Source organism: Cryptotermes secundus, unplaced genomic scaffold (genome assembly GCF_002891405.2).
Source record: "Cryptotermes secundus unplaced genomic scaffold, Csec_1.0 scaffold360, whole genome shotgun sequence".
Taxonomy (NCBI): domain Eukaryota; kingdom Metazoa; phylum Arthropoda; class Insecta; order Blattodea; family Kalotermitidae; genus Cryptotermes; species Cryptotermes secundus.
In genome coordinates, this window is record NW_019720568.1 from 242,656 (window position 1) to 259,215 (window position 16,560).

The following is a 16,560-nucleotide window of genomic DNA, read 5'->3' on the forward strand; positions in this document are numbered from 1 at the left end:
ACAAACATCATAAGAACATACTGAAGTTTTAATTTTAATAGAAACTTCCTATGGTAGCTCAATTGGTAGTGGTGGACTGTAGTGGCTCTAGATTAGCAGTAATAGAAATATGCATAAATAATTAAAATGTGCATAGAGTGTAAAATTAAAATTGTGGGATGTTGGCTTAACATGTTGATGGCTTCAATTACTGTCTCTTTCTGCAGAAACTGTCAAGAGTTACCTACTGCACTGACTTCTTCCTATCCACTAACAATTTCTTGAAGCAGAAACCCCCTTTGTCCTCAAAATTGCAATATAACAGTTATGTTTATGCTGTGGCAGGATGTGTGGACATCACTCACTTAACAGTGTCCCGCGTAGTTAAAAGTAATTTGATCTCAGAAGTGTACATGTCGTCATCTTGGTCTCATTGCTCCTTCACACCGACATGCTCAATGAAGGTGTCCAATTCTTGCAGATCCTCAGTGATGAGCTCGCTGCCATTTAGTTGAATGAGGTTGTCTACATCATTCTGGTCCACTTCAGGTTCCACTGATTTTTCAAGCAAGACAATTTCCTTATCAACAACAGTACCAAACACCTCAACTTGTCGAACTGCTTTAAAAAAGTTTCGATGCAGGGTTGAAGCAACAAATTGGTACTTTTTGCCATCCTGCCACAATGCTCATTACAGCCCCCACAATATTAAATTTCATCTTCCAGCATTACTTCCTTGTTATACCATCATCATCTGATATTGTTTCACGATATTTTTGGAAAGTTTTCTCAGTGTAGAGCCTCTAGAAATTTGAACGACTTCCTGATCAGTAGGCTGGATCAAAGATGTAGTGGTAGGCCACAGGAAGTGGAGGGAAATATATTAGTCAAAGTGGACACAAATTCATGGTCACTACCAGGTGCATTATTCAGTAGAAAAAGAGCCTTAGTTTTATCTTATTTTGGTCAATTTGGACTTCAAAGAGAGGCCCAGAAACACCATAAGACAGTTTGTAAAAAAGCTGCCTAGTCCATACCTTGTGGTTTGGCTTCAAAAAAATCTCCAGTGCAAAACTGACGACTTTTTGTTGCTTGGGAACACTTTTATTGTCAGAATGGTACAAAAGCATTGGTTTCAACTTCAAATCTTCTGAAGCATTAAAACAGAGTAAAAAGTTTTCTTAGTCTTATGGCCTGGCAAAGTAGTTTCATCCTTGATGATGCATATTCCCCTGGGCATTTTCTTGTAGAACAGACCAATCTCATCAACAGTGAACAGCTGTTGAGGACAGCCTCCCTCTTCCATCAATTTTACAAATTAAATCTTCAATTTCTTTGTGCCTTCTTTATCTGCAGTGGTAGCCTCCCCATGACTTACTAGAATTTTGGTAATTTAATTCTCTTCTTAAATTTTTTGAACAACCCCTTTCTGGCCTTAAACTCTTCAAAATGTGAGCCAGAGGATCAAAGGGATTTACATTTAAGTCTTCAGAAATTTCTTTATTTCTGTCACCAATGAATTTGAAACTTACAGATTAGCATCACATTTCTTTCTCATCAATCCACATAATGAAAATCCTCTCAATTGTTTCATTAGAGTTGCACAGAAATGGGAGAAATTATTTTATTTGCTCATTTAAGATTTACTCTGCTAAACTTTATAATGCTAAGGGAGGGGCTAATTTATTTAAATATACCTTATGCAATGCATTTTTTCATTTTCACATAATAAGAAAATTAACAATATTTCTTCTTATGCATTTTTTTTGCCTGGCTTCATAAAAATCAAATTTGAGTTTAAAATTCATTATTATTACTTATTTATCAACCTTACTTACTTACTTATGGAGCTGAGCCCTTCTTGAGGAGAAGCCAAATCTGCAGCTACTCAAGAATTTCCCAGCATTTTATGGAACCCAAAGGTTCATTACTGTGTTCATAAGAGCCCTCCACTGGTCCCTATCCCAAACCAGATCAATCCAATCCATAAAATCCCATCTTATCTCTCCAAAATCCATTTTAATATTGTCCACCCACCTACACTTTGGTCTTCTCAGTGGTCTCTTTCCTTCTGGTTTTCTCACCAATATCTTATATGCATTCCTCGTCTCCCCTTTCATGCTACATGCCTTGCCCACCTCATCCTCTTTGACTTGATCATTCTAATATTTACCAACCTACATGGAATAAATTAGATGAGATGGAATGACAATGAACTGAGAGAAATATGGAAGTGGAAATGGCCAATCTTATAGAATTATCCTGGCATTCACTTGGTGAGATTCAGGAAGCATATAAACAATTTCAATCATGACAGCCAGCATCTTGGCTGGGATATATATTAGTCACCTCCAAAATGAATTAGAATATTTACTGTTGCATCAACCCACTTGGTCCATTTTTACTTGCTTTAGGATATAGCACTGTTAATTCTACTGATATGTATAAACTAACTTCTAGGTGAAGAGTCCCTCTTCAGAATCTATTAGCCACTCAGCTGCTCAAAAAAGTCCTCACCATTTATGGAACCCAAGATTTATTAGAATGCTCAGTAGGGCCTACATCACAATATTATCCTGAACCAGATAAATCCACCTCACCCATCCTACTTCTTTTATCCATTTTAATATTATCTTTCCATCTACACCCTGGTCTTACATGAGGTTTCTATCATTCTGGTTCTCCAACCAAAATCTTATATTAATTTCTGATATCTCTCATGCAGGTTCCATGCTCGCCCATCACATCCTTCTTAATTTCATATTAGTTTACATAATTATTAGTAAATGTTATATTGTCATTACATAAACATTTTGTTGGTCTTATGGACTGGAAGTATGTGCGTACAAAACTAATTAAATAATTCATAAGCTCTGCTATCTAAGAAGTCATGATGACTTTATGGGAAACTGGCTTATATAATTTCTGTTTATATGAATTTGCTCCCTTTTAATATAGCTTTATCGATAGAACATTGTGCATCTTGTAAAAAACTATATGTCCTACACAGGGCACAAGCAATATTGTGGGATCCTTCTTCTCCTGCATGCCTATCACCGCATCACTCTCAAGAAGTCTGGTTCAGGAGACAGTCGGTGGCAAGACTCAGCTAACCAGCCTAATATCATGCCTGATTCTCCTCACTGTGATGCTTTGGATTGGACCATTCTTTGAGCCTCTACCCAGAGTAAATATTTATAAATACAGAATGGGAGTAATACCGTATACACATAAAGACACTGATTTTCATTACAACCATGAACTGAATGCAGCAAATCTCACATCTACTTTTCAAGTTATCTGTAATAATCATTAAATATTCATATTAAACAGTCGTTAAATATTCATATTACACAAACATTCATCTGAACTGAGAAAACCATAAAATATTACAACCTACTGTTTATCTTATGCAATATCTTACTCTATTAACTATTTGCAAGCTGAAGCTCACTTAATCATATACTTGAAAGTCAGTTCTTGTATCTCAGGAAACACATCACATTTCCATAAGAAAGAAAAGCCAGTTATTGCTGTTTAAGGAAACAATCACCATTTACTTTGAGAATTATATGAAATGCACAACTGTGAGGGTGAAGTTTTGTGTTATTTAATTTAAACCAAGTAATGTGCATATTTACCACTTCCCTATAAAGAGTTAACAAGGGTCAGCAGCAAACAAAATATATTCTATTGCAATCATAACATATGATATATAAACTTGGTGGAATGCTCCATTTTAACATAGTACTGGTGTTCAAACCGCCTCTAAATGATAAATAAACAAACCATTGATATGAGCACAACATCTGCATCAGGCCAATTTCTTCAAATTATTTTCCACCATTATTATTTTAATGGTGACTGGAATTATCCCCACTGTCTGAGTATTAAATACTATTTAATGTAAAGTAGTATTCCAGCAAACTATATTCTTATAAAAGGTTTGAGATTTTCACAAAGGTGAATATATATATATATATATGATGTTGAACCACCGCACAATGTAGAACACACCGTACACACCAAACGTGTATACGCCGAGACAAGAAACATATGCCACACTGCACGTTTCATATATATATATGACATATAGCGTGGGAATACCATACCAAATAACCACATATCACCAAACTTGCACATCGCTGAAAACGTCTCTTTGGGCCTCACATACTGGGCTTATTACGGAGAATTTCGGCAACAAGACCTACACAATACACATGCCCAAAGTTCTACACAGTAGCAGGATATATCCCTAATATAAATTATTTTAAATGGCATACATAACCCTAACCCACCTATTATATATATATATATATATTTAATACCTNTATACTCCAATTTCAGGCAAAGTTTTTATGTTAATATTCAATACGACGCGTTGCATTGATAAGGATTGGTATCGGTATTTTCAATAACTATACGTATTCCTACCTGATGATAGTCATGTATGACCGAAACATGTCGCACTAAATAAAGATCTTAACGTAATACTGAGATATTGTTGTGTTGACGGTAGCAGAGTTCCTACATATACCAGCATGTCAATATAAGTAACATTAAATGATGAATTTGGTTGTTTCAAGTAATGCAGAACAAGGAGAGATGTCTTCATGGAATTATGAGTTTTGTAATCACAGTACGCATATAAACGATTGCTTTCTTCCTTGATGAAATCATTGCACAGATTGAAAGAACTAAAAATGACAGAAGTTCTGTTGCAGTGCATACTGGCAAGCATTATTGTAGTGGCCCTGAAGGGAATGCTGCTGCAAGCCAAGGACCTGCCTTCCTTCTGGCGACTGTCTAAGTTAGATGGTTTGGTTTGGATCATCACATTCCTCACTGTGGTCCTTGTGGACATCGACTATGGTCTGCTGGTGGGGCTGGGACTTTCCCTTGCTTCTATTTTAGTACAAGGCATGAAACCCTACACATGTCTATTAGGAGCCATGCCAAATATGGATATTTATCTTGATTGCAACAGGTATAAAGAGGTAATTGTTCTGATTATACATTAGAATATTGTTACTATCATAAATGCAGTTACACTCTATTTATTTATTTATTTATTTCGTCTCTACAGATCATTCTTACATGATATAGGACAAGTAAACTTCAGGAAGTGCAGGATTAGTTGTGTAAAATTCTACAGAATACAATATACACAGGTCCCTTAAATTTCAGCTAAGCTACATATGCTTCATATCACATACAAATAAGATTCAGGTTTCACACAATGGCACTGTATGGTTTTTAATTTGCTCTGTGTCACTGAAAAAGACTTCCTTCTTATGTCACTGCATAGAACACTCTTCAAATTCATTTAAGCCTCAATAAAAATTTATATTTTTATTCTTATTGTTTCCAGCTCATTGATTCTGTTTCCTAAATGTCCCTTCTTTCAATTCATGAAAACTTGCTCATTTCATGTTTTCCTATTAATTAATGCACTAATCACATCCAGATTATACCACAGAATTCTGTATAGCCTCTCTTCATCTGATACCTGCATAACTTCATGATTAAAATTTTCTTTGTTGAATATTTGCGTTACCTTTTCTGACTGACCACTTGAAACAACTCTGATCTGCTAAACTGCTGCTGGATTTTGCCAGTACAGTCATTCTGGGTTTCATTTTCAGTTTTTGGTAAATTGCTGCTGATCTTCACCAGCACAGCCATTCCTGGTTTCAGGTCCCGTGGAACTCATGGCCATATTCATCCATCTCATGACTTCTGATTTCAGTTCTGGGTAAATTGCCGCTGACACTTGTCAGCATAGTCAATCTTGGTTCTGGGTTCCACGGGAGTAGAGACCATATTTTTCTGTCTTTAGACTCTGGGATCCATGCAACTACTACTGCCAGGGTTGGGTAAATTGCTGCTGGTCCTCACCAGTACAGTCATTCTTTGTTCATAACATTAATCACAAAGGAAAGAGTTTCGCCAGACTGGTGTATTTCTGCAACATTCCTTCTGCATACCATAGTCTTCTCCATCTCTTCAGAAGCATTTTCTCGAACACTTTCTTCTGCAGACTTTCTATAAGGATTTTCTGACAAATCTGCACCTCTATTTTCTTGCTCATATCTGCTTGAATTTGAGGGAACTTGGTTGTTAGAAATGCATGTACTTTCAGTGTGGAATGGCATACAGCAGGCAGGGATATTTACAGATGCAGTATCATTAGTTCGGGCTGACAATTTTGGCAATACCTCATCCTCTTGTAATGCTGCAATTACACTGCTTCTTTCTCAACAGTGTTCAAAACAAAATGAAACGTGTGCAGGACTAAAGGAAAAAATACCATGGTCTCTGAAGCTGTTCTCAACTTTACCTAGTTTGGCTACCCTCAGTTCTCTTAAATTAGCAAATGACATTCCTTTGTGGTACTGGTTCATTTGCCTGATTGGGGGGGGGGAAAAGGGCATCAGATTTTGTATGTATGCCAATTTCAAGGGCTCAAAAGAGCTAAAGCACAGAGACTGAAGCTTGTGTGATGCATGAGAAGGAAGGCTTAACATAGTTACACTGTTCTCTCTGTAGAATATTACTGCTTCCAGGCTGCAATGGAATGTGTTTGCCAAAAACAACTAGCAATGGGTCAGTTTCTATTGCCCTGATGTTATTTAAAAAATGATTCAGCTACTGAATGGAAAGATCTCTTTTCATATATCATGTATTAGACATCAGTGGTAGAGTTCCAGTGACAGAATACAATTCATCATACTTGTACATTCTTCTATTGCAAGGTATCTTAGCTGATGAGATAACAATAGAATTTCTTAACCAGTAAACAACAGTGACCAGTTGTCCACAATATGTGGACACAATTTTACCCACAAATTATCTGTCCTATTCTGCAATCATCCTAAACAAGTTACTGGGGTCAGTGCAGTAACCACTTTTATTCATGTTGAAAATTCTGTTGGGAAGGAAGTCGTGTGTCTAGGAAACTGTACATAAATTATCAGCAAATTTGTTTACAAGAACTCTGTTAAGACTGTAACTCTCTGAATGCTACACTTTCAGGTAAACATATAAATTCTGCCTTTGAAAAAACATATTACCCAGTCCTTTATTACTGTTTTCATTTCTCTGTAAAATCTATGATCAGCTCCATTACACTCTGGATACTGAAAGGCTAGTTCTTATCACATTCTAATTGTCAGAAAACAGAATTCGGTGATTACATCTTTTCAGCATTCAGCCACTCTTTCTCTTTCTCATTGAAAAAGCTAGCTCTGGAGAGGCCTAATGAAGTTGGCAGGCTCCATCCTTAACCCCTTTCTGAGAGTTGGCCTTCAATGATAAAACTTTTTCTTTCTTCATCTTCTAGACATCAATTAACATTCTTCAGTATTTTAGTGATGAATTTTATGATTTCTCTCTTTCCTTCTTTTACTTTCCCATAGCCTATAACAGAAGAATACAGTTCCAATGTTAGAAATCTCCCTTAAATTAACATAATACACAATTTTTATAATAACTAGTAGTGGTTTGGCTACAAGTGCACACAGTTTTACCCTGTGCACTCTTAGGCATGGATCATCTACTAGGCTCCTCTTCTACAGACACAGCTGACTGTGCTAAGCCAACTGCATGCAATGAGCCATCTGCAACCAGTCATACTGAATGTTGTCACACTGAAGCTACCAAGTACTTAGCAATAAATATGTAACAAAACCGCCATAACACTTGACTAGTAAACTTGATATTGCTATGTGTCTGTGCAACTGAGGTCGGTAACATACCAGCTGGTCTGATTGCTATCACCTGTGGTTGTAAAAGCAAACTTTCAATTGTACCAGTCTGAGAGGTCTTATAAGAAGTGATGGGATGCTTACAAACAAAAAGATTTGCATGCCACATACGACCACTCTCATGCAACCAGTTACGCATGGGAGAGCAGGCTGCTTTGGACTCCCCGTGTTTTACAATCAACCATGTTCGATACAATAAGAGTTTTAATAAATGGACAAATGGAACCCAGATTATTAGGATTATATATAACGTAACTTCCTTTCTGGAGCAAACTATTTTTATGCGATACAAGAACAGTTACAATTGTTCTGGCCAAAGCTGAAAAATTGCACTCACACTGACCACATTTGTCACATGAAGTTGATTATTCCCCCCAACTAATTGGTATAGTAGTCAACTAGCACATCTTGCATTCTGCAGGTGTATATCACTGAATTTTAGAAATGGCCACTGTGCACCCCACCCAATCTTACGTTATACTCAAAAGTTGATTAAAACTTCATTAAGATACAAAATAAATATCACATCACTAACTCCAAAAGAATAAACAGACATTCTAACATTACTAAACTCTACTTCATAACTGCACCTGCTGTTATATTAATATTAAAAAGTCAATTCCTGAACCAGGTTTCTTGTTCCCTCTTCATAGTAAAAAATCACTTCTTCACGGTAAAATAAAAAAATGTCCCTTCTTGTGAGTATATCTCTCAAATGATCTAAACTCCTACAGTGTATTGCAGTTCACTTTATGAACATCGAAGCCAAAGGACTCATCAAGGAAACAGAGTTGAACATGTACATTCCACAGCCAATGATTCACAATGATTCTTATGTGACACCAACCCACGAGAAAACAAGGTGTCATAACACAGAAGGTCACATAATCCAGATTTCTGCACCCATGACAATTCAGATCTCATCTAATATTCCAAGTAATAGTGTCCTTTATATTATGCCTGTGTCCTTTAAAAGAATCTGGCTAATCCGAATATCTGTTACATGTTTTGTGATATAGAACTATTTTACAGTAACAGGTTAACCATATGTTCAACTGCTAAGTTAGGTAAATAACCACCTGTGAGTTATTCACATTCATAGCTAACCTCCATGGAGGCTACCTCCTCCTTTCACAGCCCAAAGTACATCATGTGGCATTGATCAGGGATGGAATCATTGTCTCACAGTGTGCAATCAAATGCTACTAGTATCTAGCATGAATATTCATCTTTGGTCTACAGAAATGTGTTGTTCATGACTAATTAAATTTTAAAATATATACACATTTATCACAATTGCAATAACTTTTCCTTAAATACAATTTCTGCATGCCAACAAAACACAGTCGAAGTCTGATGATTTATGAAAAGGTGATGCAAACCAGTCAGCCCACTAAGACAAATCCCAAATCCTCCTTTCAACCCTGCTGGTACAGGATATTATAAAATGTTTTTCTTTCAGTCTCGAGAGATTCCAGGAATTAAAATTTTCCATTACTGTGGAGGACTAAACTTTGCAACAAGAAGCCACTTCACGAATGAATTGTATCGGCTTGTGAGCGTAAACCCACAGGTTGAGTTGGCACGTAGAAATAAACTGGAGAGGAGTCGAACCTCAGGTTGGGTCAACAGTACGCCAGAAGAAGCGAGGGTAAGGACAGAGAGCAAACGATATTAATGCTTCAATCTCATCATTCCATACTTAGCAATATTATTTTTGTTTCGTTTTAAATGATGCTGTCATTATCTCTGACAATATATCATAAAATGAAAGGATGATTAGTGAATAATGAATTGGAAAAATATATGGAAGGAGGCTGTCACTACGCAATTTTATGAATATTGTGTTCTGGAATTTGCCTCGAATGACAGAAAATTCATGAATACCCTCAAGGATGGAAGCCGGTATCTGGGCTTGTTAACAATACCATAGTGGCTGCAATGATTATATAGTGTGAAACAAAAAATTTGAAGGGGATTATGAATGGTGCATTTGAAAGGAGTGGAGTAACAAATGGATGTAGCTTAGTTTATGGTATTTGCTTCAGAGTGACCAAGGAATATCACAAAAACCAAGAAAGCAAAACTGCTTCTTATCAACATTAGTAACAGTTCCTTCTGAATAGGCATAAAATGTTCAGTGAAGCAGTACTGTAAAAACACATACCTGGATTCTGCATGAAGAATGACAAAACTGGGAGCTTCAATGCAGCCTAATCAATGCAAAGTCAAAACCTATCACAAAATGATTTTAAAAAACAAAACTGCATAACAAACATTAGATACAGCAAGCACTAAATTCATTTTTATATGATTTAAAATATATTACTGATTGCATCCATTAACACTCCCACCCAAACTTTGTATGCTATCTACCGAAATTCACAGAATTGCAGACATAAATATACTTCAGATATGCATATTTAATAATAGTTTTTAACACAGGAACACTACACTAATAACACTTCCTCAAAACTTCATACATATTCATTTTGCTTTCTTATTTGCTGTCATTAGGAAAAATCCTCAATTTCTCTGCATTGCCAAGATACAGTACCTTGCTTTATTGTTCACATGCTTACTTCTAGTTCCTGTCATATTTCCATTTGCAGTAGCTTGAAACACTGAAATATCATCTTCAGACATTAAAAGTTGTCCCTCTCTTATCAATTGTGGACATAAAAAAAAAAAACTCCGTAGTTCTAGTCCGCAAACGAACCATACTGACTGATCGACCACCGCTTGTCAGCGAAGTTGGTGCCAATTATGGACAATACTTCTACAGAAAAATAAGAGTCCAAGAATATATTATATTTTTTATAAGAAATGCAATATTACAAGCAAATTTGCTTCTGTACAAGAAAATCGTTTGTATGCTTCAAGGTCAAGGAAGGTGGAGCTATACCTTCACTCACCCATTTCTTCATGGCACAGTTGTTAACTAATCAAGCACATGGACAACTTTACCTTTATCATCTTTACCTTACTAAATCAACAAGTATGTTCTCATAGAACGTGCACTTGTGAACATGAGTAATTGCATAAATGGAGCACACGAAGTTAAATTTCTCATGTCACTGACAGATGTTTTCAGACAATAATAAAAAACTCACATTTCTTGTCATACTGCATGAGATGAACCTGAAACTCTTCAAAACCTACAAGCAACACAAGAAATTTTATTTCAGATACCTCCTTCATATATAGATGTAATTTGGTTTTTCTGTGTAAAGGGAAAGAAAATGATATAATCCTTATGTCAAATGATAATAAGAAGAAAATGGAACAAGAAAATGATTGTGAACTATATAAAATCTTATATTAAAATGCAGTGAAAGAAGTCATATTTTCACCCAGCCAAATGAAAAACACAACTCTACAAGTAACAAGGTCTTACCAATGACAGTTTCCAGCTCTATGCCATATAAGTGTCGGAAAATATGAGTATAAATACCGAAATCACATATTTTGAATTGAAACTGCAACCTTCTTCTGAAGCTCAGAAAGAAGTGTTAAAAGAGTAAGATCTGCATGTCCAATAGTTTATAAATATAAATTATAATAAATAATTTCCCATCTCTATGTTTTACAGTGTGTCTGACAAAAACATTCATATATACAATTGTTATATTAACAAACGTAAAGTTATCCCTGGGCATAATTAATTAACCACAACATCATGAAGACATATGGGGAAGTGAAGGTATAACTCCACCATTCCTGACCTCAGCTATATATAGAGGTAAGTGGTCTGTTTCATGGCCCAGCTACTTCACCCTCAATGAACCAGCCCTCCAGTACCCACTGTACTACGTAGTTCAGGTGACTGGTGGGTCCTAGATCTGGTCTGGAGGTTATGACATTATGGAGAAGGGAAAAATCTCTCACCTTTACAGGGAGTCAAACTGTCATTCCTCGGATGTCTAGCCTATAGCCTAATCACCATACCAACTAAGCAATCTCAGCTTCCATTACTACATTAACATAAATAACATAATAACGAAGGTGCAAGCAGACTAATGTCAGAAATAAACTCAGCTATATGACATTAGTCTGTCTGCACCTGCTCTCACTGTTTCTTCGCTTGTGGATTTTCTTATTTTTCCTTCTATCCTGAAGACGGAGGCGATACGTTCCTCCGAAACGTCGGTTAACACCACATTTTCATGGCGCCACATCCCAGAAGACTACTTTCTTCAAAGTCACCGCTGTGAAAACCTCAAATCTTACCTACAACTCAAGTTTAACAATTGTTGGTGAATTCTATCACACACTATGATAATACTGAATGATGTAATTGTACTAAAAATGCAGCAGAAAGCTCTTCATGAACACCCCTCTGTCTTAAAGTTTAGGCTGTTATGCAAGACAATATCTTCCAGCTCAACCATCCACACTGGAGTCCAGATCACTATTTCTATTCAGATTTCTAAGACATTTCTGTGGGAGAACAGATTTACAGCGCTAATAAACTGAACAGTACAGGTTCTGTTCAAGAAGTTCTCCTTCAAAAGAATCAAAATGGATCATGTGTGTTATATTGAACAGTGACAATATTCAATAATAAAGCAGGTTTAGTTCATGCTGGGGTTAACTTAATAAACAACCTTTTATATTAATAATCCATATAGTGCATATCAGGTTTAGTTATTCCATTTAAATGGTTTTTCTTGTGCAGGAAGGTATTGTTAATATCAGCTTTGTGGAGCAAAGTGAGGATCATGTAGATGAGCCTACTGTGAGCACACCCATCAGACCTCAAGCCTCTTCATATGGAAGCTTTACTGAGGAAGTAAGTCCACTAACTACAAAACCTGGGAAGTAATCAGTCAGCAAATGTGTTTTTCATTTCAGGCAGTGCTGAAAACACAACTAAGAGTATATTTCTCACTGTTCCCATTTTAAAATTGAAGTTATTAAACATACTTCATTTAACAGTATACTGTATAGTAACAGCTTCCTTTGAAATTTCACTTTGATGTTGAAAGATTCCCATTTTACATTCTAAAATATTACAATCATTTTTACTTTCCCCTCTTAATTTCTGTGACTGAAAGATATGTTACTTGTATTAACTCACAAATTTCAGAATGAAAAAGAGCAGAGAAGAAACCCACAAAAAATAACTTCTGTGGGAATGAATGCATGCATAAGGGGTGGAACACAATTATCTGGCCCATCCACTGCAACCTTCAATGGTCTATTGTGCTCAACTTTTATAGAAACAAATTGCAATAACAACTTTCTGCAAAATTTTAATATCAGTTCACAATTCTGTCACTCAGTAGTTAAGCCTCTTATTTAACTGATACCACCTATGCCCCATCACTTTCCATTCTGCCACGTGATGCTCTTATCTTCTACTACATTTCTTTTCTTTTTAGATTTATATTATGTTTGTTCTTAACTTCATGAGTTTCCCTTAAATTCTTCATAATTCTGCTATTTAATTCAGTTGTTTTATGGCCAGAAACTGCAGATCCGATACATTATCTTGGACTTCTTGGCTCTAAGTTACATTGATCCTTCTGGTGTGAATGCCCTCAAGTTGCTCAATGAGGCCTTCAGCAAGATTGACATCACCATTTACTTGGCTGGAATTTCAGGTATATATACTTATATTAATTTAGGGAGTTAGCCACTGGAATTGTCTCAATTCTGTGGAATAAAATGTGTTTGTCACTAAAAGACACAGGAAGTCATAGGAGTCTGACACAAAGTGAATAAAACAAAAGGTCCTTAAAATCATAGACTGAGAAGTTGCCATGTCATGAGGACACAAATCTGCACATACGTATAAAACAGGGCTCATCCCGAGACATGGAAGATGCAGACTGAATCCTATCTTAACCAGTAAGTGATTATGATGTCTCTATATGTCATGCATATTTCCAACTACACCACTGTATAAATGACACTCAGCAATGCAAATCTGTACTTTGTGCTTGTTAGATCTTATAGTTAATTCAAAGTGTTATAGGATGGTGCTGAGTGCTTGATAGCTGTCCTGGGTTTAAGTTTAGGTCCTAGCAAGAAGTTGCACGTGAGTGATGAAGAGGTGTTAAGTGAACTACTGCAAGAGAAAAAATGTAGTGATATTTCTGAGAGCAAATGCAGTAGTGACATGAAATAAATGTGAAAGTTTTGTCATGGGGTGAACAGAGTCGGCTCCGATGAAGAAGATAATGTCAGTGGCAGCAGTAGCATGCTGCATGGCATATGTGCAGACAGGTGCTGAGCAACTACATTTTCTATTTACTGGAAAATCTGGCCTAAATACTGATTTGGGAGATCCCAGTATGCCCTGAGTTGTTTTGTACACCAGAAATTGTAGAACAGCCAGAGAAACAAACCGGTATGCCCATAAATTTTTAGAAAACATACCTAAACTAAAACTAAGATCTAAGGCCCATCACTGGAAGGAGATGAACAGAAATGAAATAAAAAGTCACTGGCATTCCTTCTGTTACAAGGACTTCAACCAAAACCTGATAACAAGAGCTATTTTTTCCTGGAGGAAAATTCTGGAAATGCCCAGATGTTTGGACATGTTCAGTGAGAAGAGGTGTCACCTTCTACTCAAGTTTCTTCATTTTGTTGACAATGGAAAGGGTCAAAGTCGTGAAACATGGTACAACTGCGAAAACTGTAGGGTGGGCCCTGCGTGCTGCACGTTTCCTACGTTACCATATGGCGCCCAACTTCTAGAGGCGTGAAAGGCAATCGAGGTTCTACAAGTTAAGAAGATTCTGAGTGTAAGATTTTGTTGGCTATAAATTGTACCATGGGATGGTATTGAAAATTACATCATAATTACAAAGACCTTCATGGTATGTGCCATTGGAGTTGCAACGTTACCAGTGGTTTAATCGTTTTGATGATGATTTTGTGGTCTGCACACGATAACGATTTTGCAGTAGATGTTTGGAAGAACAAATAGCTTTTGTTGCACAGTTCATTCATCCATAGTGGTGAAAAAGTACAAATTCATTCAACATGGCAATAAGAAGCATCTGTTATCAATGAGTCAGTCAGAACTGTAAGAGGTCACAGTGAAATGTCGCAATTAATCAAACGTTTGTCTATTTAGGCTCAAGGAGATTTTGTCAGTCAGCTTTCTATGATCATGTTAAATCTCCAAACACCAGACTCCGGTCAGGACTGCATATACTGAACGTGCATGAGTCAGACATGCCTTTGTGATCACGTATTGGGAACTGAAATGCATGTCAATGGCAATAGTAGGGTACTTTTTGAGAATAAAGCCAAACGTATGGATTTTACTAAAAATTGTATACGCGGACTTTACTGTATAAATTAAAATACAGATATATGAACTGGTGTATATGGGGTGTCCCAGGATGAATGGACCAAACTTCGGGAGGGTGTTCCTTATGTTAAAGTATGCCGATATAAGCCAAAACACCTTTCCAAAGTTGAATGGTTACGGATGTAATGGCCCAAGAAAAGTGTGGCCTTCTGGCGGGTCCAAGCACTGTACCTGTCAGCTGAGACCTCGTTATCTGTTTGTCCTTGAGTGCAGTGATTCACACTAGCCGTAAGCTGGTGGCTCATATGCTACCTACAGAGTAGGTTGTGGCAGCGTGGTGAATGCTTGGTAAATTAGTTGTGTGGAGTTGCTGAAATGAATTTGTTTTCACACGTTGAATATTGTGATATGCATTTTGTGTATGGATTTTGCGGTGGCAATGCACGTGCTGCTGTTGAAGAGTACCAAAGGCGTTTTCCCGGTCGAAGGATTCCATCTCGACGTGTATTTACGCGAATTCACCAGACACTGCATGAGACTGGTTCTCTTCCGAGTGTTTCTGTGCAGTCAGAAAGGGAGGATGTACAAATGAGAAACACACGAGAGAACATTCTTGAGATGGTTCAGAGAACTCGGCGTCTGTCCACTCGTAGAACGACCTCTTGCATCGGTGTATCACGTATGCAGGTGTGGTGAACTTTACATGATGAAGAGTTGTATCCTTACCATGATCAAAGAGTACAACATCTGGAACCAGGCAACCATGCTCAGCGTATGGATTTCTGCCACTGGATAAAAGCTCATCCTGAACTGTTAAGCGTCATTTTATTCAGTGATGAGGCGTTGTTTACCCTGGACGGTGTAAATAATTTACGAAATATTCATACGTGGTCCCATAATAATCCACATGAGATAATAGAAACGAATTCCAAAAGAGATTTTCTGTGAATGTATGGTGTGGTGTGCTTGGGAACAGGTTGATCGGACCTTTTGTGTTTCACAACAATTTAACTGGAAACACGTATGGAGCCTTCCTAAGGAATGAGTTACCATGTTTGTTGGAAGACATCCCGTTAACGATAAGGAGGCAAATGTACTTCCAACATGATGGGGCTCCTCCACATTACACTCAGCATGTGAGACACTACTTAGATGAATCCTTCCCTAGCTGCTGGTAAGGTCGTGGTGGTCCTGTTGCATGGCCACCGAGGTCGCCAGATCTTACGCCTCTAGATTATTGCCTCTGGGGCCACATGAAGACCTTAGTCTATGAAACTAAGGTAGATTCACGAGAAGTACTGCGGAATCGTATTTTTGCAGTGGCAGAGCACATATGCCACCATTCAGGCAACATTGCTTCTGCTACCCAATCCCTCATGATGCATGCCGAAAACTGCATTGCAGCTGGCGGAGGACATTTTGAACAATTACTATAAAGCAGGTACTGTATTTTAGTACTTATGTAATTGGCTTATAGTAGAATGCGCAGTCAGTCATGTTACGTCAGCGCTTGCCATTCATGTGTCATGTATAGTGCTTGGAAAC

General features: G+C 37.2%; 1 protein-coding gene and 1 long non-coding RNA gene across 2 annotated transcripts in view; one reads left to right on the forward strand and one right to left on the reverse strand.

The window, feature by feature from the left end:
• LOC111869007 (solute carrier family 26 member 10) overlaps positions 1–15,132 on the forward strand; it is a 54,144-nt gene extending 39,012 nt beyond the window's left edge. Inside the window, exons 10-14 of the mRNA XM_023860179.2 lie at positions 2,990–3,166; positions 4,704–4,976; positions 9,208–9,396; positions 12,424–12,537; positions 13,216–15,132. Coding sequence (XP_023715947.1) covers positions 2,990–3,166; positions 4,704–4,976; positions 9,208–9,396; positions 12,424–12,537; positions 13,216–13,383 — 921 coding nt within the window. The 3' untranslated portion in view covers positions 13,384–15,132. The remainder of the gene's footprint in view (positions 1–2,989; positions 3,167–4,703; positions 4,977–9,207; positions 9,397–12,423; positions 12,538–13,215) is intronic.
• On the reverse strand, positions 5,032–10,420 carry LOC117282679. The gene is made up of 2 exons (XR_004513516.1): positions 9,913–10,420; positions 5,032–7,398 (listed from the first exon to the last, which is right to left on the reverse strand). It is a non-coding gene; the product is annotated as an uncharacterized LOC117282679 (long non-coding RNA).
• Positions 15,133–16,560: the final 1,428 nt, after the last annotated feature.